At 39.4% G+C, this 26405-nt stretch overlaps 2 protein-coding genes across 5 annotated transcripts; both read left to right on the top strand.

The window, feature by feature from the left end:
* The first annotated feature begins 5916 nt into the window (after positions 1 to 5916).
* nceh1a (neutral cholesterol ester hydrolase 1a) lies at positions 5917 to 13299 on the top strand. Its single transcript, XM_080870225.1, has 5 exons — positions 5917 to 6163; positions 7385 to 7640; positions 7828 to 7897; positions 8025 to 8196; positions 11257 to 13299. The coding sequence occupies exons 1-5, from the start codon at positions 6023 to 6025 to the stop codon at positions 11875 to 11877; spliced, it is 1260 nt and encodes a 419-aa protein (XP_080726351.1). The 5' UTR covers positions 5917 to 6022; the 3' UTR covers positions 11878 to 13299.
* A 7379-nt stretch (positions 13300 to 20678) lies between these two features.
* LOC308388943 (tumor necrosis factor ligand superfamily member 10-like) lies at positions 20679 to 26341 on the top strand. 4 transcript variants are annotated; one of them, XM_080869974.1, is made up of 7 exons: positions 20679 to 20831; positions 20925 to 21014; positions 21965 to 22096; positions 22373 to 22412; positions 22516 to 22587; positions 23697 to 23938; positions 24477 to 26341. In XM_080869974.1, the coding sequence occupies exons 1-7, from the start codon at positions 20817 to 20819 to the stop codon at positions 24684 to 24686; spliced, it is 801 nt and encodes a 266-aa protein (XP_080726100.1). In that variant the 5' UTR covers positions 20679 to 20816; the 3' UTR covers positions 24687 to 26341. The 4 variants fall into 4 exon arrangements, with proteins under 4 accessions (XP_080726100.1, XP_080726101.1, XP_080726099.1 ...); XM_080869975.1 differs by having other exon boundaries at positions 20690 to 21014; positions 21965 to 22075; positions 22376 to 22412; XM_080869973.1 differs by having other exon boundaries at positions 20690 to 21014; positions 22376 to 22412.
* The last annotated feature ends 64 nt before the right edge of the window (positions 26342 to 26405 follow it).

The raw sequence follows: 26405 nt of genomic DNA, 5'->3' as shown, positions 1-26405 counted from the left end.
TGGTTGCTGCCTGCTGCATCACTCGCACCCTCTCACCACAACAACAGCTGCCTCTTGTCAACATCGCTCGGCAGCAGCTGAGAACGAGGGGAGGAGTGCAAAACCGCATTTAACAGCCTTGGTTCTGGCTAAGGGGAACGCAAGGCAGGGAGTGGGTGTGGGGGTTTCTTTAACAGAACATCAGGATCCCATTTAGACCAGAGACAGGCTCGTGGGAGTCTGATGGGGCGTTGGCTGGATATGGCAGGGAGGAAGTGGGAGGTCATGTGTGTGCTCATGTTGATCTGCATGTTCTAATGGTTGTTTAATCATAGATGCTATGTTAATCCCTGCTGACTTGTTGCTCTGCTGTATTGTCTCTAATGTGGTTGCTTATATTCACCGCTGTTTCCATCAAAGAGCCATGCTGAGGTTTTTTGTTTGGTTGCACAGCTGCATTTCTCCTCTACATAACAGTACAGGGCTGTCCACGTGCAGGTCTAGGTTAAAGGTCAGGGCTGAGCCATGCAGTTGCCCACATCAGTGTGACACTTGACCCTTGACTCATCTCTGCCCAGGACAGCTGCCAGCCTGATGCTTTTTCCAAACTGTGGGAAGCATAAATCGAGGAAACTGATGTGCTGTCTCCTGCTGACTGCAGTGGAAGGACTATACCATCTGCCTTCTTCAGTGCAAGATCCCCAGGAGACCAGGGGAAAACTTGAGTCTGACAGGAACAAGAAATGAGCTGGCTATTAATGGGTGGAAAGACTTGCTTGAAAATGAAAGGAGGGGGTCTGAGAAAAAAAACTATGAGTAATTATAAACTAGAGTGAGTATCTAATCTCTTCTCCTCCAATTTAATAAATCAACAAATGCCTACCTGGCAGGGATCAGATGAACAATCATTTACAGTTTACTAAGATTTTAATTAAATCCTTAGTTCATAATTTTTGTGTGGCCATTTAATGCAGTACATTAAACTATGACTAAGACATAAGTGAAGTAAGAAATTAGTAAGGGAAAATTTTATTTTCATACAAAAATTACTTATGTTTGTTAACTTGTTAATGTGTTTTAAATACCTTTATATATGTGTTTGGATCTTGTTTAGGTATAAAAGCATATGAAGAAAAAAGTTTTCACAGTTTGTGGAAAAACTTACTATTTTCATAGCAATTCACAAAGTAAGTAGCACCCAAATACTGCTTATCAAATGCATTTATTTCAGGGATCAACAGCAAGTGTGTGAACATATCTATTAAAGCAGACGTATTTGCAGTTTACTGGTCTGGAGCATTCAGGTCTTGTGGTAGAGCAGGCCGTCTATGAAGGTAGGCAGTAGTTCTTGAGCAACATATTAAACCCTGACTTATCTCTGATGTATCTGTTGTGTGTTCATGTTAGATAAAAGTACTTAGGTATAGGTAAAAATACTATATAAATTTGTGTTTGATTGGAAGAATGACTAAAAAGTTTGAGTAGAGAGGTTCTGTATAAGTGACAGTCTACTACAATGCCACAGTCTTCCCAGCAAATTCATCCTAAGGTTGTAAGAGCTACTTCTCCGACTCTCCAGGGCTCAGTTAGCAAGTTCATGGCAATACAATTAGAAAAAGACTAAATACATATGGCTTGTTTGGAAGAGTTGCCAGAAGAAATCCTCTTCTCTCTAAGCAGATACCAGTCGCACAGTTTAGGTTTGCAAAGTTGCATTTGAGCAAACCACAAGACTTCTGAAAGAATATCCTTTGGACAGATATGACCAAGTGTTTGACAAGATGTTCTGCCATAAAGCATAGCACCATGAGTGGCAGAAACCAAACAGCATGTCAGCACAAACACCTCATACCAACTGTCAGGCACGGTGGTGGAGGGGTGATGATTTATTTTTCAGTCAAAGGACCTGTGCAGCTTGCAGTCCTTGAGTTGACCATGAACTTCTCTGAATACCAAAATATTCTAGAGTCAAATGTGAGTCCTTTTATCTGACGGTTAAAGCTTAGTCCATGTTGGGTCATGCAACATAACGGTGATCCCAAGCACACCAGCAAATCTACAAAGGAATGGCCTAAAATGATTCAAGTTGTTGCAATGGACTCTGCCAGTGAAAACTTCAACCTAACAGCAATGCTGTAGTAGGACCTTAAAACAAATAAATAAATGCCAGCAAACCTCAATGAACTGAAGCAACGCTGTAAAAGAAAAAAAAAGAGTGGTCAAAATTCCTCCACTAATATAGTACAATACAAAAAACTTCAAGTTATACACTCTCTAAAGGTGGTTCTGATATCTATCTATCTGCAGCAGGGATTGCAGCTGTTCCACATATACTCTTAAGCTACAACAATAATACCCAAGTAGCAGAACATGTCAAGGACCACGCTACTGCTTCATGTAGCTGAAAACCCAGATAAACCCAATTTCAAGACATGTGCCGATAAGAGCAGAAGCACAGCAACAGATGAATAATTATAATAAGAGATTGAAATGATTCCAGCGTTTCATCACCAGCAGAGCAAAATAGTCAGTTATTCAGCCAATTAAGAACACTGTGTACTTGAACGCCTAATGTCAACGACAGCATGCCGCCCAACAAAAACACGAGCCTGCTGCTTCTGTTGCCATTCTTTCTGATATGACGCCTTGCTTTGGGGAAGACATAATAACAACAGATTGTTGTTTGTCATTTCAGAAATAGTCTGTGTTGCAACTGAAGCATCGCGACCACCAACTGGCCCCATGACATTCCTAAATACCATACAATGACATTGCATGTAAGTGTGTTTGCCCAGTCACACACTTCATTGTTTCCTTATGTGAGATGATTGAAATTAAAAAGTATGGAAAGTTTTTTTTTAATGACAAATTAAAATGGGTTACTGTCTAAATATTTTTGAAGTTGTTCAACATCATTTCCTTTAAACTGCTTATAAACCTTTCCACTCGTGGCAGGTTACCCTGTTTGGAAATCCTCAGTTCTTATCGATCCATCCAAATTTCAGCTTTCATAGCAGATGATCTGACTTATCTTAGCAGAAAGAGCACAGGTGTCAACAATGACAGTTTCTCAGATACATGGAATTCAGTCTTCATTCACTGTAATGTTTGTTTGTCTCAAGAGAAACTGAAATACACTCCACCCAAGTTCAATGTGAAAAGAGCTATATTCAGAGAAATTCTGGTGTATTCCCTTGCTATAAATGAACGATACGACACGACACGACACGACACGATACGATACGATACGATACGATACGATACGATACGATACGATACTTTATTGCCCGCTTGGGAAAATTTGTCATGAACTCAAGTGCTTTCACAGAAGCTGTTTATTTAGATTTTTTACCTGGATCCTGATGTTTTACTCATTACTGCAATGCACACATGCACACTCACACAGAAACAGTTTTCAAATCCTACATATGTGTGTCCACTCACTTGTGTCATCCGGGTCCCTTCAGCATCACTGCTGAACTGTTTCTCTTTCTGGCATATCAAAGGGACAACATTCCTGATTTCAAACACACAGCCACATCCTGTAAATTGCAGGAGTGCTTAAGCCTCTTTTGAATCATGAAAGAAAACAAAAGTAGTGAAGTTAAAAATATCCTGTTCAAGATAATGCATGCATCTGTGCTTCAGACAGACTGAAAATCACTGCCTGCTCACTTTCTTAATATGAGTTTCAAGTACCTGTAACAGATTGCTTTAAAAACATCTCTGTTTTAAAACACAACTTGTTAAACAAAGCAATTCAATTTTAACTCCTACACTTTAAGTATATTAGATCCAGCGCTCAAGTACCATAATTTCTACACATATCTAAAGGCAATGTCAGACCCAGGCTGAGCAATGAGGCAGCATTGCCTGAAATGGAAAACCTCAATTTCTGCCTCGTGCATTTAGTCTTGTTATATGACCATAAGTGTAATTCCAGTCAGTGACATGAGAGAGGGGCCCTCTCTCTGCCCTCCATACCACAGACTGGTGGGAGACGCCAAGCCAACACACAGGAGGGAGGAAGGGGGCAGTAAAAGGGAATTTTAATGTACACGCTTTATACCACACACGTTTGTGTGCACGCACACACACACACACACACACACACACACACAAAAGTGCATATGTCACACATACAATTTAAGCTTTCTGCTGACACTCTCATTCAGAGGGATTTTTGAAAAGTAAGCAAGCGTGGCATCTGTGTCTGGCTTAAGTGTTCTTTTGAGTGTGAAACACTGACACCGCAGGATTTAGGATGTCAAGATGACTGCAAAAAAAGTCCATCACAAGTAACAGTAGAAGCATTTACACTTAACTAGGTGCAAAGGTATCAAATTACCATGATGTGCAAAAAATATATATATGCAACTGATTTTGCTGTACAATCTGCTTTCTGCTGCTCATCCATATCTTTGGCGTGATGGTTCAACGAAATCTGCATTAAAAGCATCACATTTTGTGCTCTGGCTATACCTTCCGTTAGGCAGGCTTGTAAAGCACAGATGAAGCGGTTTGCATAAGGTAGTGATTTCATTATGCACCAGTTGCTCAAATTATCATTTGGAACAAAAACATGTGTACAATGTGAGAAAGAGGTCATAATTAGCACTGTAGAATGAAAATATAGTGAGGCAATAAAACCACAACCTGTCGTTTTCTCACTTTGCTCTGACAGCGTGTTAATTAATGAGCTTTGGAGGAACAAGCAGGCTGATCTGCTGTGTCCCTGTTTACTAATCAGCTTTCCTGTATCACCTCCTGCAGCCACCTTGCCAACCCCACGCTGGTCCTCCAAGAGACTAAGCTGACACGGTCAGGTGGTCTTGCTACTATGTTTTGGAAAATCAGCTCAGCGCAGAGGTTAGATCCTCATCATCATGATGTTTGTTTACATTCTCACACCGGGCCACCAGGGACAGACAGTGGCCATTTAAAATTAAACCATGGGAAGAGACAGAGTTATATAGCACAGAAAGAGAAAGTGAGACAGGAGAAGACGCTTTCCCCAATCTGCAATGAAGTCTGCGGCACTGTTGACTGTACTGGGCCTTTCTGGCAATCTGATGCAGATTTAGCTGCACCCTAGGTATTCTAAGATTCATACCAACTTAAACATAATTGCACCACTAATACCTTCCAGTGAGACTTTGGTCTAACACTGATGTCTGCAGATAAAAAGGCATCAATAATCAGCGAGAAAGGAGCTCCTAGTTTGAACAGGAACATGACTCCACCCCAAACTGCAAATCCTCCCTTTCCAAATCCAAAAGGAATTTAAAAAAAAATTACATCTCAAGGATTAACACTGAGTTTCCTGAAGAAAAGCATTTAGTTCTTTTTGCTATTTTCTCTTTTCGGTTTCCGTCTAGTTGGTTTGATTAGGCCTAAAATACAGAAGCAATTCATATAATACCATTCTGTTTGTCATCCTTTAAAATGTGATTCCAAAATCTGCCCCCACTAATCTAATGTCTAATGGACTGCAGCTCCATTGTGCCTCTCGGTGGTTACAAACATGTAATACAACTTACACACGCATACAGCTGTTCAAAACAAACCCTCCCACTTCCCAGATGCCCATTCGCTGCTGTTTTCACCCAGCTTTCAAAATAAAAGCCCTAATCCAGTCATGCAAATCGCGCAATAAAAATACTGTGATGCCTTATTTTTACTAGGGTATTTTTACCTCAATGTATTTGTTTTGTTTTGTTGTTGTTGTTTTTTTAGTTTATTTGTTTTATTTTTCATACGACCTGCCTGCATATGACCAGATGAACCACGGCTATTTCATGTTTTCCAATTTCAAAGTTATGTGACTAAAATAGATTTATTCAAAACGTTTTATTTTTAAAAGAAACGTCACTTTCAAAATGTAGGTTTATTTTGAAGATTTCCAGCGGAAGTGCTTAATTGCCACGTATTCTGGTGCCAAGCGCCAGTGACAAATTAAGAATCAGACAGCTTGAAGCGGCGGGGTCTGTCTCAGTCTTCCGCCCAGTCAGTAACTGAAGAAACATCATCCCACAGCTGCGAGATGAGGCTGCTGTCACTCCTGCTTACTGTGTCATTAACGCTGGCACTTGCTTATTATATTTACATCCCGCTCCCTGATGCCATTCAGCAGCCGTGGAAGTTGATGATACTGGATGCCTATTTAAGGACAGCATTTCATGTGGTAAGAGAGTAGATATTTTCACTAGGAAGAAAAGCTGGTGCACGTAAGGCATCAAAAAGAGACGAATGAGAAGGATCGCATTAGACAGAATCTTGACTTTTCTATGTGCAAAGTTTTAATTAAATGTGTTATTACAGGTTGGCTGCATGCACTGTGTCTTTGAAAAGCTTGCATTATTAAAAACATGCTCTGAACAAAACATAGTCAAACACAGACTTGGACTTTGAACCTTGTGTTTATTTAGAGGGGGGAAAAAGGTACCATCTTTCTTTGCTAGAATATGACGTTTGGTGTTGATATTCAGTGTAACAGTGCAAAATGATATGCTGTTGAAATAAATACGGATGTCATGGATTCAAGGTATCTATAGTCCAGTTTTTAGTTTTACTGGATGACCAGATATCCAGAGGACTTTTCATGCTTGTGTCATGAAATCTGATTTCACAGCAGGGTTGAAATGCACCAAGTCTGTGAAAGAGCTCATTTAGTAATCCCACTGTGTGATTTCAAAAGTTATTGAGACTTTTATTTTGGGGCTGTGAGACGATCATGAACTTTACACCCTCACCTGTGTTCTACATTTTGAAAGTGGCAGACAATAGATGGCTAGATTATTAGCACGCTGGCCGAGACTAATCCTCAGAGCGAGAGTTTACTAAAAATCTGGATTTATTGTGGGGGTTTTTGTGTTATTTTAAGATTTAAAACAGTCATTATTATCTAGTTTGAGGACACTGTTTAAGAAAACATCACTAATATTAATTTTGCATTGCTTCATTGTTTCTACAGCAGACGTTATGCACAAGAACGTGCTCAAGTGTGACTGATATTGTTAAATAGTTTTAAAACCCACTAGTGAACAGTGTGCTGATGCATAACAGAAACTGACTTTATCCTTCATTAGAGTGAAAATGTGATATCTGCACATGTGACAGTGCAACAGTGTCTTCAGCACTGCTGTTGTGACACTCTAAGTGAGGGAAAGGGCAGACATATCAGTAATGCATAGTGTAGGAGGAGAAAGGTGACTGTGAGAAATTGTGTCTCAAAATCCTGCCAAGAGATCACTACATTTTTGCCTTTTGCCAAATTCCCTATGACTTTCTGTTGTTTCCACTAATTTCCTTTCAATCTATGTATTCAATTCTTAATGTGTGTCCTGAAACAAACAAGTACCAATCAAGGGGTTTGAGCTGGAGTTTGGTTTACTCTTGTCTTCAGGCCTCTTTGAAGCAATGGCTGGGATTTGACCATCACACTAGATCTTTCAGGCAGTTCACATTTGGCTTTGAAGGGATATTAAAGGAATTTCTGAGTACTGAGTCCAGTGCAGGGGCCGTTCCAGGTGTGAAGGTCAGTGACATCTCTTTCGCTGGCATCCCAGTGCGAGTTTACGAGCCCCCGGCTGGAGGGGAGGGTCATCTGAGGAGAGGGTTGATGTATTTCCACGGAGGTGGCTGGGCCCTCGGCACCACCAGTGAGTCTCTAACTGCTTTCTCTAGTTAGAAATAAAAATAATATGCCTACTTTAAACAGAATCATAGACTTTGAGACATTACTTGTGATAATTATAGCTGTCTTTGCTTTTTAGGTGCAAAGTTTCTTAAGTGTCAATAACACAATAGGCATATATCTAACCGTCTCTCACTCTTTCAATTCCTCAGAGAAGGGGCCATATGATATTACCAACCGAATGGTGTCAGATGAGCTGAATACTGTTGTGGTCTCTGTTGAGTAAGTGTGTTTCCTCTTGCAAAACTGTAGTCTCCATTCACAACATCAGTGGAGTGTCCCTTTAATTATATACTCCAAAGCTTTCTAAACCTCTAGTAAATTACATCTGAACCCTCTGTGTGTGTAGGTATCGTCTGTATCCAGATGTGCACTTTCCAGTGCCATATTTAGACTGTATTGCTGCTGCCAAACACTTCTTGTCTCCAGAGGTTCTTGCCAAGTATTCTATTGACCCAGATCGTGTGGCTGTGGCAGGTGACAGCGCTGGAGGAAACCTTGCTGCTGCAGTTGCTCAGGAGGTAAAGGCAGAGGCTATTTTCTGCATGCATGCGACAATTCGTATATCAAGCTCAAATGCCAAATGTTTTAATTCATAAAATGCCTTCCACGACTGCTAGTATAATGCTCTGGATCATGACATATATCCTGATTTCTTTGTTTTTCCATATTTGTCATTCTTAGATGTTTTAAGTGATCAGACAGTTTTTAATACTAGACAAAAATAACCCAAGGTAATACAAAATGCAGTTTATGAATCATGATTTTAATTTATTAAGGGAAAAAGTTGCTGTGGAGGAATTTTGTCTCACTCTTCTTTGCAGCATTGTTTTTGAATGGTTTTCAAACATGAACAGCTTGGTTAAGTTCATGCCAAAGCATCTCAATTGGATTTAAGTCGACCAGGCTGATGCAAAACCCTAATTTTTTGAGCCATTCAGAGGTGAACTTGCTGGTGTGTTCAAGATCATTGTCATGCTGTAAATCTAAGTGAACTTGAGCTTCAGTACACAAACTGATCCTGGCAGAGAACAGAATTCATGGTTCCATCAGTTATGGCAGTCATCCAGGTCCTGGGGCCCGTTCTTCGTACGTCGCTTACTACATCCAAGATCAAATGACACATCCAAGATCAAATCATCGCGCTAACCGTGAGCTCGCTAATCCGGTTCCCCGAACACACCTGCTGTTGACGATTAGTACAGCTGGACGCAGTAATGTGACATCACTGGGTGTCGTAAAAGGGGCCACGCATCGATAGTAGAAACATTGATCGGCAACCCTCTGATTGGTCGGCGAAAATGTCGACGGAGCGCGCTCGGCTCGGTATTTTTCGGCAGCAGAGCAAGAACTCTTGAGTGAGGGATTTCAGGAGTTTCAGAGTTTAATCAGAACGCAAGGGAACACTGCAAAGGCTGCAAAAGCAAGGAGCGAGGGCTGGCAGGAAGTTGCTGACAAATTAAACTCGTAAGTAATTTAATAATAACAATAATAATGGAGTGGATTGATATAGCGCTTTTCAAGGCACCCAAAGCGCTTTACAATGCCACTATTCAGTCACTCTCACATTCACACACTGGTGGAGGCAGCTACGGTTGTAGCCACAGCTGCCCTGGGGCAGACTGACAGAAGCCAGGCTGCCATATCGCGCCATCGGCCCCTCTGGCCAACACCAGTAGGCGGTAGGGTAGATTTATTATATTACACTATATTATCCAATATTATATTACATTATATTATAATATGTTATATTTTATCCTCTTTCACATTAGAGCCACGACAGGACCCACTAGAACATGGGAACAGGTAAAAGTGAAATATAAGAATATCCTACAGAATGGTAATATTTATCACTTATATTGCTTTTAGTCTCTTGGAAAGAGACCCTGGAATAATCTGTTTGTTTATAACAGCAACCAAGAAAAGGGCAGAGGAAAAAAAGACAGGTGGTGGTCCTGCACCCCCTCGTCAACAAGTTGGTTAAGTGAATAATACCCTCACGGGAAAATCGATATCTCTCAATGAGCACACTGTCGCGCTGAGCTAAAGGATCCTGTCTATCCCGCAATATACGCTGAATTCTGAGGACTCTCCTTATCAATCTTGCACCTTCCGCAATGGGTGGCTCGCGTATACGGACAGGACATGGCTGCGACAGGCTTCCCAAATCCACCTTCGCTTTTATAGCCGTGGTCTCTCATCTTGATTACACGAAGTAATTTACAATTGCTACTCTGAAATATGAATTAAATCTGTAATAATCACATACATGTAATAGAATGTTAATAGTACATTTCCCTTTTTTAGGAAATGACCTGTGTGAAATCAATAAATGGATCAGGTGCTGCATTGTCTTTAGTTACATTGATGTTATTTATTTATGGTGAAACAGTGGTGGAATATCGCTGTTGCTTTCGTATGATGACGCGGACATACCTGCGTGGCCGCGATCTAATCCTGTTTACATAAAGTAAACCTGCTCCCGAGCAGGTTTACGCTTACGGCTCTGTTGCTATGACAGCAAGTCCCGGATGAGCTTCGGGGAACCGACTGATCCAGGATCACGCGAAATCGTCAACAATCTAATCCGGCTAACCTACTTAGCGAGGTACGAAGAACGGGCCCCTGGAAGCAGCAAAGCAGCCCTTTTGCTCAGTGTTATTGTTGAATCATGAACTCTGACCTTAACGGAGACAAGTGAGGCTCGCAGGGCATTGGATGTTGTTCTGGTTATTTTGTGACCTCCTGAATGAGTTGTCGATACACTATTCGAGTAATTTTGGTAAGCTGTCCACTCCTTTTAAGGCTCACCATTAATATAATAATGGATCTCACAATGGTTTGCTGGAACACCAAAGAATTAGAAATGGCTTCAAAACCCTTCACCTCAGACAGGTTCTGTTAAAGTAATTTCGTCTGATTCAACAGGTCTGGCAGCCGAGTGTGGCTGGTGAAATTGAACTCAGCTTTCTATAAAAAGTTATCCATGATATTTAATTAATTATTTAACAAGGGAGGAGCATTGGTTTTTCACACAGAACTAGTTGAAAACAGGATGTGTGCACATGCTATTTCACAGCACTGTAAATTAGTTGCATTGCAAAGCTATCTTTACAAAGCTGTTATTTCCACACCATGTCTTGTCTTTCTCCCCTCACTGCAACCGGTCGCAGCAGATGGCCGCCCCTCTCTGAGTCTGGTTCAGCTGGAGATTCCTTTCTGTTAAAAGGGAGTTTTTCCTTCCCACTGTCGCCAAAGTGCTTGGTCATAGGGGGTCATATGATTGTTGTTTTTTTTCCTGTATGTATTATTGTAGGGTCTACCTTACAATATAAAGTGCCTTGAGGCGAATAAATAAACAAAATGAATTGAATTGAACTACCTGGCTCTAATATGCAACATGACAAAAAAAAGTCCAACACCACATTGTTGTTGGTTGTAATTTAGAGTTGAAAGAAAGAAGAAAAACACACGTTCATCTTGCTGTAAGGAAAAGGAGAGAACCAACCATTTGACATCACCACACAGTCTGCATTGCAATGTACACAGCCATTACTCATATTGTGTGTTTGTTTTTTCAGATTTCTGTAGATGACAGCATGAGTGTGAAATTCAGTGTCCAGGCTTTGATCTATCCAGTGCTCCAGGCTTTGGATTTCAATACACCCTCCTATTTGCAGAACCAATATATCCCCGTCCTTTACCGGACCAGCATGATCCAGTTCTGGCTGCAGTATCTGAACATTGACCTCTCTCTTATGCCCGAGTTTTTAGTGAACAACCACAGCGCTTTGCAACACTCTTCACTCACCCCAGAGCTGAGGTCAAGACTTGACTGGAATGTGCTACTTACTCAGAAGTACAAGAAGAACTACAAGCCTGTTATTGTGGAAAAGGGATCTGAGGGGTTTCTGAAGAGGGTGCCAGGCCTGCTTGATGTGCGAGCGGTACCACTGCTGGCTGGGCCAGAAGTGTTGGCAAAATGCCCTCGTGCATATATTCTAACATGTGAGCATGACGTGTTGAGGGATGATGGGCTGATGTATGTTCGCCGCTTACAGGATGCAGGGGTCGCTGTTACCAGCGACCACTATGAGGATGGCTTCCATGGATGTTTCAGTTTAACATCCTGGCCACTTGAATTTGACGTTGGGAAGAAGGCACTCAGGGGTTACCTCAGCTGGCTGCAGAACAACCTGTAGAAGTGTGTATGTGTGTTTTTGCAAGTGAGTAATGGTTGGAAGCCCTTGTCTTTGTGAATCACAGGCTTGGCTGAAGGCCTAGTAAATGTACTCTTTGTTTAAAAATCTGACATCTAAGCTCAGGGCCCTTGTGTACCTGCACACGCTCAATACATGTGAAGGTTTTGTGATACTTAGAACCAGTCTAATCTGCAGGCAACATCAGCATAGCTAACACTGTGACCAACTAATAAAGATACTTTATAAAGTCATTAAAGTGCTTTGACAGCCAATAGCTTTGCTTAAATGGATTCATTCATCGCCTGTTTCCAATACGAAGGATCGTGCATGTGCTGTTTTGTAGCGACACAAAAAACACATGAGTAATAAATGTCACAAGATCTTTTTAATTTATACTCCACTATTAAAACAAAAGCATCACAAGTTAGGCCCCAAAGTCGAAAACAATCATTTGAATTGTGGTGTTTTTTTCCCCTCTCACTAAAAACAGCTGAGGTCAGGTCAGCAGTTTCAGCAGTGCTCAGTATTTTACCCTGTTGGCTGGTATACAGTAGATCTGCCGCTTTTATTCATATTGCAGTTGCTCAATGACTATCAAAGTGACTGCCATGAATTTTTTAAACTGTCATGCACCCCAAAGGATAAAAATTAGTCTGGCAATTTTATGGGGTTTACTTTTTGGGTTTTGAATGAACTGTCTCCTTAAATATTAATATTTAAGGTATTTTGTATAGACGGTCATGTTCCCTCACAATACTTTATAATAACAATGCTATATTTAGATTTTGTATCATCACCATAACCAAATAAATTTGTAGAATCCTACATGTTTGGGGTCAGATACCTGCAAAGCTAACAAAATTCTAGCCTCAGTTGTATTTTATACCAAATTTGAAATCTGAGCATTTCACTGTATTCATCTGAAGAATGAATCTGATCTGATCGTGCATATTAGCCTGCTTGCATAGTATTAAGTTCAAAGCAAAGCTGTATCTAAGTAGCAAGGTATTCAGTAGGTATTCACTGCCTTTCTTGAGTTCAGCTTGCACCATAAGAACACAATGTCTAACATGTTCTGGCTCTTGACAATCGCTAACAAAATGCACATTTCCTTTTAGTCTGATGACTGTTTATTTTTACACTCATCTTCCTGTATTTTTACAGTAATTCATTGGTTTTATATAAATGACTGAAAGGTATTTTGTTTGCCTGTCAGAAGCAGTTAACCGAAAGCAGCTGCATGTATGCCAGGTGCAGGGATAGCATCACGATCCTGACCAGATTGTTGTATATAAAATGCATTTGCAGGCTTCGAGTTCCAATTTTATCCTTCTTTTAAACCTTTTTTCTTTTTTAAATTAAAGCTCACAGCTACAGCATACATCATCAGCCTGTGATGTGCAATAAATACAGTATGATTTTGGTGCATTTTCCTTCCGTGTGTCTCATTATTCACATTTGTTGTTTTTCTGGATGACTTAATGTTCAGCTTGAGTTACATAAGTTCTGATCATTGGACTGAACTGCACTGATTATTGCAGAAAACCAAAACAAATATATATATATAATTAAAAAAAACTTCTCTGTTGAACATGGGGCATTATCAGGTTGACTAAATGTACTCATTGTGTTTCCTTTTGCCAAAACTATAAGCTGGAAATCACAAATATTATGTGAATGGTCAACCAGTCTACATACTCATATAATATTCTGTACTTTAAGAGATAGCCTCGCCCTGCCACAGACTGGCGATCTGTCCAGGGTGTACCCTGCTTCTGGGATAGACTAAGGTTCGTGGATGTCCTTTTTCCCCCTGCCTGGCAGCTGCATCTTCAGCATTCTTTGCCCCATTTATCCACTATCCCTCCTCTACATATCTCCAGACCATCTCAGCCTTGCCTCTCTTACTTTGTCTCCAGACTGAACCTCAGATGTTCCTCTGACATACTAACCTCTAATCCTGTCCCTCCAGCGAAATCTTAAAATCTCTCTGCCTCTTGCTCCATCTCTTGTCTGGATCCACGTGTCTGATTTGGGAAAGATTTTATACTAGACGCCGCTCGTGACATAGCCTCTTCATTTATCCAGACGTGCGATTAATACAAGGAGTAAGACGGCCTATGCATGCATCTTAATTAGTTTCAAGAGAACTGAGTGAATATTTTGGGTGGCCACACAAATAATTTGTTACAGCCCTAATAATCAGTGTGATCCTGCCCCCTGCTGGACTACAAGACTATCTTTCTCTTCTGTAGTAGCACCCATTTAACATGATGTTACTCATTTGTTTTGTCTGATGACAATTTTTTTTTAAAAGGAAAATGGCATTGCTGAATAAATTTTGACCATAAACTGCAAAAACATTAATTGAATAAAATCATCTGGATTTGAACTTCAAATACCTCAAATGGAACCTACTAGTTAATACTGAGGGAAAAAACATCTGTCTCTCTGTGAGGAATACATGGTGTTATAAAACTGTGACAGTTATGAGAAAAATGGGGCAAAGCTCTGAAGCAAAGCTTAGACTTATAGATTTAAAGGACACTCCATCTACTCCCTTCTGCACTCTACTTGTCTTGTCCCTCCCCTGAGGCTTCTCCTCCCTGCGTTCCTCTCAGTGAAGTCATGGAATCTCCCTAAATTCCCATCTGAGGACTACAGCTGCTCAGAAAACAAAGTGTCGAACAATGCATCGAGACACCAGTGATTTAGCTGGCTTCCGTAGAAAGGTGTTTCCCCTCACAAGAACCTACTGCATCTAAATATAAGAACAAAGACACAGAGCTGATACACAGATTAACATGCAATTCACTATCACTATGACTATAAATGAGTGTAAGGGTTACACTTAAATGCTATATGCTTTTCCATTATAGTAAATCTCTTAAATTAGCAAAACAGTAAATACAAGTAAAGTCCCTGATTTAACCTTTACCGTTGGGTAGTATATAATAAAATATACCAGTAATTAATTACATCCAAATGAGCAAATTAATTAATTATACAGCAACAAATGTCATATAAAGAACTGACTAAAAATACAATAGTTGAAGTGTAACTTATATAAATTAGGTTAGTAAGTACAAGTATATATAAATATACATCTTCCACATGATCATTAATTGTTGAGCTTTTCCGAAGTAGAAAATTGACTGACAAACATTTACATGATCAGATAAAGCAAGTTCCTTGTTCATATGCCTTGAATATTAATATAAGCATAAATATAGCATATAATACATATATAAATACACCAAATAAGCAATTAAATATACTCATTAATGAGATATAGCAGCCAAATGTCACAGTATTTCAGCTATTGTCAGTCGATTGCACAGTGATTAGTTGTTATTACTGTTTGGTTTGTGCAAACTCTACTGCTTAGTTGTCCCCACCAACAACACTAAAAGACCAGGAAGACAGCTTAAGTGGATTATTGCTGAATTCTTTCGTTGGTTAAGAAAAACTCCTTACCACAGTCTAACCAAGTCAGGATCATGCTGGAGCAAGTAGATGTATCATTGTCCAAGTCTACACTCAAGAGTTACCTTCATGAATAGAAATACAAAGAGATCACAAGAAGGTGAAACTACTGATTACACTCATTGAAGAAAACGGGCATATTTCCCACAATGTCTGACTATTCCTTTAGGCATCGAATTGCTAGAGGATTAAAGCTAGCCAAGACCTGCATGAGAAAATAGCTGACACAGGTCAAAGGTCACCAAATGTCTCAAGGTAAGGAGAAGAAATAACAATAAGACAAATGGAAAAAGGCTGATAAAAATGCATGTTTAAATGCATGTTTGCTGTTGAAGTTTTGACAGGTATGTCTCTCAGGGTGTCGTCTGGCTTGCCTGAGGCCAAATAGTCTTCAGGTATCACTCACCGTTTCCATTCATTCTCTCTGACAAGCCTGGGAATCACATTAGTCTTTACTCTGCCTTCCGCATTTTTGATATTTTAATCTCTGCTGCGATCCTCATTTAAACTTCTGAGTATATTTTAATGTACTTTGGTGCTGCCTGCTTTAGTGAACCTGCTGGGAAATATTCAGTGATGTGCAAACGTGTGAAGATTAAAGTTACATGCGTGCGGCTTTGAATGGGCTTTGCATGCTTTCCCTCAGCGTTTGATTGTTGGGAGGGTCACTCACATCTTGGAGCTGTGAACTCCTTCAGCCCCACTTTCACTTCCTGACACTGACAATAGAGCAAGGGTTAGAGGTGATGGAATGAAAGCACGGGAACTACTCAAGGTTAAATTCTCCCGATTAAATCACTCCCCTGTGACAAATACTATGTGGGTACGCAGAAGCCCTAAAAATGGCAGGTCATTCAGCACTAATCAAATAGAAGTCTCTCAGATCACCACACAATAGCAGGAAGGAGATTACTTTCAGATGCTGATGATCTGCTACCTGCGCAGTACTTCTATCCAAAACTATCTCACAGTGTTAGCCTATTGCTGCTTTGATTTGCTTTGCACAGTCTCTTACTTGCGACACATGTGACATACAGCACATGTTTTAACAATAACCGCTTTATTTCCTTCATCAAGCAACACGCAAGCAAGGCCAAGAGGATAACTGCAAACCAAGGTTCCTTAACTGACTTCACCTGCAGCTGTTTAACAGTTAGACACCAAGATAACTTATTTCTATCATAAAAGAGAGACAAAACAAAATTGCTTCATGGCTACATAAACCACAACACATGTTACGGCTGACTGTTTCCAGGGCCTTCATGTTGTCCTCGATTATCCCCACATTTGGGGAATTAAGTTGTAAAAATGCACTGATTAGTTGCTTCTTGGACACAGTGACAGATTTATTGAGTTGTGAAATATGGGTGAAGTTGAGGACACTGGGATTAAATGTCGTAAAGCTATTCTGAGTCATGCAAAGAAAGAATTTTTAGGCTCTATTTTGAACTAATTCAAGATTGCATATAGTTTTATATGGTTTAAGCATATACATACTTTTCTGTCTGTGATTGTGACCTTCTTTATTATATCATAATATAACAGTACGTGACTTTATTAGTAGCAAAAAAAAAAGTTTGAAGTGGGACAAAAAGGAGATTTTATTGAAAAAAGGAAGCAAGTTTTGACATTTCCGACACTGACTGAAGGCATCCTAAAGTTGCATGTGCAGCAGCTCCCTGCCCCTTTCTATCTAATAACAGTGAAGTCTTGAACTTGTGTCAAGCCAGCCTCCAATTCGAGACTTGCAGTCAAGCCAGCCTCCAGTTTGTTTTACGTTCCCTGTGTATTCAAAGTATTACGGGAATGGATGTGGAAACCGGATTTCAAAATAAAAGCCAACTTCGAGTGAATTAACAGATATGTTAAGAACATAATAACATATAATTTAGGCTTTTTTTTTTTTTACAAACTCTAATGTTAGATCTATATGACACAGCCTTGTACCCTAATTGTGCCCTGTCATTATCAAGGCCATCTTATTTTGGATTTCAAAGTAAAAGCCCTGTGAATCTTCATTTTTGAACTACTCTTTCAATGACTTAATAATGCTCTTAAAAGCAAAAGTCGTATTTCCAAATACTATTTGAACTTTATATCAACACTTTCCAACCACAGTCTTTTTACAGTGATACCATATCAATATCAAGTCAGTCTGATTTTGCCTTTCATAGTAATGGCCCTTTGAAATTGTCCATAATTGACTTAATCTTCTAACGATTCAAAATGCTCTAAAATGAAAAATTCTTGTTTCCACAGGGTAATTCCACCTTAGATCAACAGTATACAGCCCCACAGTGATACCATATCAATATCAACTCATTCTGATTTTGCTCTCAAAAATAAAAGCCTTTTCAAATTGTCCATAATTGACCTAACTTTCAGTGATTTCAAAATGCTCTAAAAAGGAAAATTCCTGTTTCCACAGGGTAATTCCACCTTAGATCAACAGTATACAGCCCCACAGTGATACCATATCAATATCAAGTCATTCTGATTATGCCTTCCAAAAGAAAAGCCTTTTTAAATTGTCCATAATTGACCTAACTTTCAGTGATTTCAAAATGCTCTAAAATGGAAATTTCCTGTTTCCACAGGGTAATTCCACTTTAGATCAATAGTATACAGCCCCACAGTGATACCATATCAATGTCAAGTCATTCTGATTTTGCCTTCCAAAGTAAAAGCCTTTTCAAATTGTCCACAATTGACCTAACTTTCAGTGATTTCAAAATGCTCTAAAATGGAAATTTCCTGTTTCCACAGGGTAATTCCACTTTAGATCAACAGTATACAGCCCCACAGTGATACCATATTAATATCAAGTCATTCTGATTTTGCCTTCCAAAGTAAAAGCCTTTTCAAATTGTCCACAATTGACCTAACTTTCAGTGATTTCAAAATGCTCTAAAATGGAAATTTCGTGTTTCCACAGGATAATTCTACTCCAGATCAACAGTATACAGCCCCACAGTGATACCATATTAATATCAAGTCATTCTGATTTTGCCTTCCAAAATAAAAGACTTTTCAAATTGCCAAGATACGACCTACTCTTTTAAAGATTTCAAAATGCTCTAAAAGTGAAAATTGCTGTTTCCACAGGATAATTTCACTTTAGGTCAACAGTATACAACCTCACGATGTTACCATATCAATTTCAAGTAATTCTGATTATGCCTTCCAAAATAATGGCCTGTTGAAAATGCCCATAATTTACCTAACTTTCAGTGATTTCAGAATGCTCTAAAAAGGAAGATTTCAGTTTCCACAGGGTAATTCCACTTTAGATCAACAGTATACAACCTCACGATGTTACCATGTCAATTTCAAGTCAGTCTGATTTTGCTTTTCAAAATAAAAGCTTTTTCAATTTGCCCATATATGACTTACTCTTGGAGCGAATTCAAAATGCTCTAAGATGGAAAATAGCTGTTTCCACAGCATAATTCCACTTTAGATCAACAGTATCCAACCCGACAGTAAAACCATGTAAATTTCATGTTGGTCTGATTTCGCCTTTCAAATTAATGGCCCGTCGAATTTGTCCATATGTGATATACTCTTTCAATTATTTCAGAATGTTTTAAAAATGAAAATTGCTGTTTCAACACATATTGGGTTTTCATTTTGAAAAGCAAAATCAGACTCAATTGATTATGACAGAATTGAATCATAAAGATGATGTAAAAGGAAGCTGAAATTGCCACTAGGTTGTAATTGATAGTACGTTTATATTTTAAGTCTGTGGAAAGATGTCATGGTTGGTTTGCAAGCTGTTTTGTAATTTCTTTATTTAGAATGACATCTTTCCACAGACTTAAAATATAAACGTACTATCAATTACAACCTAGTGGCAATTTCAGCTTCCTTTTACATCATCTTTATGATTCAATTCTGTCATAATCAATTGAGTCTGATTTTGCTTTTCAAAATGAAAACCCAATATGTGTTGAAACAGCAATTTTCATTTTTAAAACATTCTGAAATAATTGAAAGAGTATATCACATATGGACAAATTCGACGGGCCATTAATTTGAAAGGCGAAATCAGACCAACATGAAATTTACATGGTTTTACTGTCGGGTTGGATACTGTTGATCTAAAGTGGAATTATGCTGTGGAAACAGCATCTTTCAATTTAAGAGCATTTTGAAATCGTTAAACGAGTAGGTCGTCTACGGGCAATTTGAAAATACTTTTATTTTGGAAGGCAAAATCAGAGTGACTTGATCTTAACATCGTATCTCTGTGGGGTTGTATACTGTTGATTTAAAGTGAAATTATTCTGTGGAAACAGAAAATTTCCTTTTTAGAGCATTCCGAAATCACTGAAAGTTAGGTAAGTTATTGGCATTTTCAACAGGCCATTATTTTGGAAGGCAAAATCAGAATGACTTGAAATTGAAGTAGTACCATGGTGTGGATGTACACTTTTGATCTAACATGGATTCATCCTGTGGAAAGAGCAAGTTTCATTTTTAGAGCGTTCTGAATTCTTTAAAAGAGTAGGTCGTATATCGGCAATTTGAAAAGTCTTTTATTTTGGAAGGCAACATCAGACTGATTTGATATTGATATGGTATCACTGTGGGGTTGGATACTATTGATCTAAAGTGGAATTACCCTGTGGAAACAGGAAATTTCCATTTTAAAACATTTTGAAATCACTGAAAGTTAGGTCAATTATGGACAATTTAAAAAGGCTTTTATTTTGGAAGGCATAATCAGAATGACTTGATATTGATATGGTATCACTGTGGGGCTGTATACTGTTGATCTAAGGTGGAATTACCCTGTGGAAACAAGAATTTTTCATTTTAGAGCATTTTGAATCGTTAGAAGATTAAGTCAATTATGGACAATTTCAAAGGGCCATTACTATGAAAGGCAAAATCAGACTGACTTGATATTGATATGGTATCACTGTAAAAAAGACTGCGGTTGGAAAGTGTTGATATAAAGTTCAAATAGTATTTGGAAATACGACTTTTGCTTTTAAGAGCATTATTAAGTCATTGAAAGAGTAGTTCAAAAATGAAGATTCACAGGGCTTTTACTTTGAAATCCAAAATAAGATGGCCTTGATAGTGACAGGGCACAATTAGGGTACAAGGCTGTGTCATATAGATCTAACATTAGAGTTTGTAAAAAAAAAAAAAAAAAAAGCCTAAATTATATGTTATTATGTTCTTAACATATCTGTTAATTCACTCGAAGTTGGCTTTTATTTTGAAATCCGGTTTCCACATCCATTCCCGTAATACTTTGAATACACAGGGAACGTAAAACAAACTGGAGGCTGGCTTGACTGCAAGTCTCGAATTGGAGGCTGGCTTGACACCAGTCATCTTGAGGCTGTTGTAATGCTCCATACCTCCCTTCTGCTCCACCTACAGACGCCTGCACACTTTTCCTCCCTCCCTCTCTCTTTCTGTCCTACACAGAAGAAATGCAACAGAGCTTGGTCTGCCTCACTCAAGCGCTTTCTTGATCCTTAACTTTTTTTTCTTGGTGAATTCAGTCGTTGTGTGATATGGCCATGTCCATTTCTGTCCAGAGTCTGGGGCTCATCTTACTCGCAGCAGTCCTCCTCCAGACCATCGCGGTCGCCGTCAGTTTTATGTACTTCAACAAAGTCCTGAACACGGTAAGAAATGCGTTTGGTTTGCGTGGAACGCATGAGAGTGAGTGAGAGGCGTCAAACATGGTGTCCTGACATGCTTCATGGGAACAAGCTAAGCTTACTAAGAACACAGATCTTCATTGAGGCATGCGGCTCATACCTGTGGAACAAGATAAGTATGATCGAGGACAGAGGAACTGCATATTAAAACATGAACTCCAAATGACCTGTGGACCGCAGATATAGTCAGAAAAACATTAAAATTGCTTTACCACTTTGATTTAATTGCCTCATAAATAAACAAGGAATAGAAATAAATGCGCTGGGAATATCTATTTTTAAAGAGAAATTTAGAAAGGTTATTTAGGTTACTCCTAAAAGTCCCGTAATAATCCCTGCGGGAATTTCTGCACCCAGCGCCGGACAATGAGAGCGAAGAAAGTTGGGGCGAGATAACATTAAACAATTGGAGGAAATGGGTTGTGACACCCTAAAGCAACGCATTTCAGAGACGGGTAGACATTGTGACGAGCTGAAAACGCCTCTAAAATATCATAATCACGGGAATCACACACACGTCTCCGCTCAGACACACCTGTGGCGCAAGGGCAGCCTGCTGACATTATGTTTTTAGTTGTAATGATGTTTCCAGCAAATTGTCAAGCACGCACATACACACGCAGTATGTCTTATGGTGATTACAGCAGACTTAAAGCTGTTAATTTTTAAAAAAGCCTTCTAAGCACTGTTGTTCACCTCATGGAGCTGCGTCCAAAACAGGTATTTTGAAGCCAATGTGCGCAGTCCATGTATATCAATGATGGTTATGCCACAGACACTTACACCGGGAGAACATGTAACCTAATACCCAGTGCCTCAACTTTTATATTTACAGATCAGTTGGTAGGTAAGAAGAATTTGCACATGTGTCTGATTAGTTTCACCCTGTTCTACTTGTTGTTTTACTCTCATAGATGCAGGAGAGTTTTTCCAGGAGCAGCATGTCCTGTCTTGTAAACCCGAATCTGAACTTCCTGGACGCGGCAGAAAAGAAGAGCGACCCCTGCTGGCAGGTCACGCAACAGGTCCACTACTACTTAAAGAAGGTTTTTATTGATCTTTGTTCAGCTGAAATTTGATAGAGTTGGTTACTTCTAATTTGACTGTTTTGATTGTTCACTTTTGGAAGTCCTTAAAAAGGACATCTGCCATCGCAGCTGGGTTAAAGCAGACTGTGTACTGAGGGGTTCACGGTGGTGACTTCCTTGCTGATTCTGATTGCGTTAGTTTAGTGATTCTGTATGTTTGTATTTTACATAACTGGTAATCTCTTTCACTTCCTCCTCTCTTATTATTCCTCTGTTTTGTTTTGTTTTTGTCAGAAGATTGCTGAAAGATTCCAGATACCTACTCCAGAGAGAAGTAAGAACCATACCATTCAATGTCAATCACACTGTCACGCATGGCTTCTTACACTGAAAATGTCCCGTGTGTATGTGTGTGTATTCTGTTTCATTTTTCACAGGGGTCTCTCTTCCCAAAGTTGGTGCACATGTGACTGGTGTTGTCTCATCAGCAGAGCCTCCAAATTCAGAGAGTGAGGATCATTTTATCAGTTACATTTGATTCTGAAATGCATAACAAACACCTGAAACACATAACACGTGTGCACACTGCTTTACCTTTTCAAGGCCATAGGTTAAGAATTTTGCTTCCAGGCTTCCGAGGCTCCTTTCAGATTTTGTTACCTCCTCACACCTACATGTCTGTCAGGGCTTGTACAACCGCTCTCTCATACCCTGGAGTTTCCTATGGTGTTTTTGAGATGAGTCATTAGTCTTTGTCTGAGAAATGAAAAAGAAAAAAAGCTCATATATTGCCCACGTAGATACTTTCCAAGCATTGTATGCAATGGACTATAGATCCAGTGTACACAGACCCGCTGAGAGGAATAGCATGTAAAAGGAAAGCTTTGAAGCATGCGAAAGGAATTCACTTTAAAGGTACTATGTGTAGAATCACATTTGTACCTTCATTGTGACTCTTCAAAAAAGCAACTTTAAAAATGGCGAGCTCATCTTCTTTTTTCAACCACAGTGGAGGGATCTGCATGTTTTTGATTTGGCGTGGACTTTTACGCCGGATGCAGCCCACCCAGGGACTTTTGCATGTTAGGTCAGCAAGGTGCATTAAAACCGGTGCGGTCTTTATGTTAATAACTGTGCTGAACAACATCTCCGCAGTAAATAAGTGGGGAGGACGGGGAAACAGGCTAGGAGCATGCATTACTTTGTCTTATTTTTTTCCATGCTACCACTAGAGGGAGCCACTCAAATGTGGTGCAGGTGTCTGACTGATGCACGACTTATTTGACAGTCTAATTTATTGAATAGTGGTTTAGTAGTTCTAGATTAGGCACCATGTTAGAGGAAAAATAATTGTTCCACAGTATGCAGCACCAATACATGGCTGAACATTATTTTAATCTATTAGAGAAGCAGTTGTGGATAGCTGCTGGTCTGTGGGCACATCTGTGAACATTACTTACCCACTGTACATGTCATGAACATTTGTTTATAATTTGGTTAGCAGTTACTGTTTTAACAGTGTTTAATAAAACTCAGTCTTGAAGCTTTAAGTGTTTTTGTATTTCAGTGCTTTTTCTATGCATATATACTATGTCTTACTTTCTGTATGCGCGTGTAGCTGTTCCAGGTTTACAGAGCAGCAAGGGGTACCTGGGAGAGCGCATCAGAGTGTGGGAAGGCCAGAGAGGCCTGTCCTTCTTGCAGAACATAGAGCTGAGAGGAGGAGAGCTGCTGGTACCCAGAGCAGGCCTCTATTACATCTACGCCCAGACCTACTTCAAACTCCCGTCCATGGGGGAGATGGACGGGGAAACAAGAGAGGAGCAAGGAGCTCAGCTTGTCCAGTATATCTACAAGAAGGTCAAAGCTTTTTTACTTATTAAAGGATAACTGGTGATGGTTAGCTATAGCTATAATTAGAAATTATACTATTAGTGTTTTAGCGAATAAATATGGTTTCATGATGTTCAAGTGAGAGATGGAATTAAAAAGGCAGCTAAACCTTTTAATCCAAGAAATCATTAACCATATTACTTAGTTTTCTTCCAATATCTATATCTCTGTCCCTCCGTTTAAGTAGTGTTGTGTCCTTTAAGGCTTCTTAAAAGTACACACTTCCTTTTTCTTTCAAATACATTAAAGAACATTTAAAGCTCACAGCCTTCAAGTGTTAAGTTACTTTATTTGCTCTTGTTTGAGATGCATATATCCTTACAGGATTTCCTTTGATCTTGAGTTGGTTTAAATAACCTCAGTGTCAATCAGGATAAAATGAAACTAAGTCAGTATAGCCTGTAAATTTAAACCGAAAGGTAGAACGCTTACAAATCAGTGATATGTGCTGATATATAATGCCATGCTTTATTCATGTTTTCTTTCTTTTTGGTGTTGCCCACAGATGAGTTCCTACACGGCACCTATCTTACTGATGAAATCGATTAGGAGTGTCTGCTGGCCCCGGGGTCAGGAGCCTGGCCTCTTCTCTCTGCATCAGGCTGGCACTGCCTTTCTACAGCCTGCAGATCGCCTCTTCATTACTGTTAGCAATGCTAGTGTCATAGAGATGGACGGTCGGGCAAACTACTTTGGGGCCTTCCTCGTGAGCTAAAAATAAGCATCCAGGACTGAAATTTTAAAAAGGCATGAGCAGAGGTGAAGCAGAATGTTGCTTGATAACATAAGTGGCAGTCGGATGGAACAGGACTGGAAGAGAAGAAAAGACTGTAAGGATAGCAAAAGGACTTCTTCGGGACCGCGGGTCATGTATGACATTCCGGAAATAATGTCATCGAAATAAATCCATCAGTGGCCTTTTAATTGGTCGACCTAACGCAGGATATGAATTCCGTTTTCAAGCCTGAGAAACTTCATGGAAGCTTGATGTACGGCAGCAAACATGGATTATGTTTTGCATTCGGATAGATAGAGGTGCACTTGGAACCATTCAATAGATAGAGATTTAAATGTCACGCGTGAATGCCCTCTATTGAACCAATCCGTTTTGCCTGCAGGTGAAACAGTTCCCAGCTGAGTTATCAGTCACTGGAAAGGGCAGTGATGTTGGGCACATGAGAGGTCTTACATCAAAAATTCTGACAAGATTTTACATGTTGAATATTATGAATGAAACTTCCTACTCGTTTATGTCATCGCTGTGCAATCTAGCGAATCAATGTGGTATTAAAGAGATGAAGGGATTCTGAAGTTCTCAATGCCTTAACAAAAACACAGATGTATCTCAGAAAATGAGAACACCCTTTAGAATTAGTACACCCAACAATAATCATGGGAAAAACTGCTGACTTGACAGTCATGATCTGATAATCATTGATACTCTCTACAAAAGGGATAAGCCAGGATGTCATTCCTGTAAAAACTGGAGGTTCACAGAGTTTTGTAGTAAAGCCTATTGATAGAAAGTGTATTGTAAGGGAAAAAGTAGGGAAAACGGTGAAAAAACTTCAAGTGTTGGACTGAGGCTGGAATCGCATCAAGAGCCACTACATGCAGGTGTCTTCTGGAAAGATACTACAGCTTTCTCAATCCTAATATCAAATCACATCGGAATCAAAGGAACTTACCTGAGCTAAAAAGTTGCTCAGTGGTCCAAAATTTTCAGCTAAAAGTAAAATTTGCATTTTATTTGAAAATTAAGATCCTAAAGTCTGGAAAAACTAAAAATCCAAGGTGCTCTAAGTCCACTCAAAACTTTATGTGGTCTGTGACGATTTGGGGTGTAAAGTGATCTGGTGGTGATCTACCAGGAGATTTTAACGCTCTTCATGCTTCAATCAAGCTTTATGGAGCTTCAGATTTTCATTTCCAACAGGGCTTATCTTCCCAGAGTTCCAAAATGACTATAAAATAGTTTGCTGACCATGTCAGTGCTGTGACTTATTCGTCAGCCAACTTGCCTGACCCAAACCCCGCAGGGGTATTGTCAGAAGGAAGAAGAGAACGGTAGGAGATAGCATACCCAAGAGATGAGCTGAAGGCTCCTATGAAAGTAACCTGATCTTCAGGAACACCTCAGCAGTGACAAAAATGAATCCCTTCATTCACTGATGCAGCAAGTTTTAGTAGCAACCCGCACTATTAAAATAAATTACCATTAAAAAGAATTTTCATGATATTCTAATATGTGAGATGTGTCAGATTATACTGTATTTTAAGTGTAAAACACAAATCGTGATCCCCACATACTATATCACTACATGTATCCTGAAAACTACTGGATGGATTGCCAATAAATGTTAGTGAAGACGTTCATGGTTAATTAAATTTTAAGACAATACTGAAAAAGTAAAAAACTATCGTTTAATTCATG

Source organism: Rhamphochromis sp. 'chilingali' (assembly GCF_963969265.1).
Source record: "Rhamphochromis sp. 'chilingali' genome assembly, chromosome: 21".
NCBI lineage: Eukaryota > Metazoa > Chordata > Actinopteri > Cichliformes > Cichlidae > Rhamphochromis > Rhamphochromis sp. 'chilingali'.
This window is presented reverse-complemented; position numbering and strand designations above follow the sequence as displayed.

Bases quoted from the DNA above. Each gene is read 5' to 3' on its own strand.
- nceh1a (XM_080870225.1), top strand. From the start codon at position 6,023: ATGAGGCTGCTGTCACTCCTGCTTACTGTGTCATTAACGCTGGCACTT. The intron at 7,898-8,024 runs GTAAGTGTGTTT...CTGTGTGTGTAG, and splicing joins ACTGTTGTGGTCTCTGTTGA to GTATCGTCTGTATCCAGATG. The intron at 8,197-11,256 runs GTAAAGGCAGAG...TTGTTTTTTCAG, and splicing joins CTGCTGCAGTTGCTCAGGAG to ATTTCTGTAGATGACAGCAT.
- LOC308388943 (XM_080869972.1), top strand. From the start codon at position 20,901: ATGGCCATGTCCATTTCTGTCCAGAGTCTGGGGCTCATCTTACTCGCA. The intron at 22,097-22,372 runs GTTTTTATTGAT...TGTTTTTGTCAG, and splicing joins TCCACTACTACTTAAAGAAG to AAGATTGCTGAAAGATTCCA. The intron at 22,413-22,515 runs GTAAGAACCATA...CATTTTTCACAG, and splicing joins GATACCTACTCCAGAGAGAA to GGGTCTCTCTTCCCAAAGTT.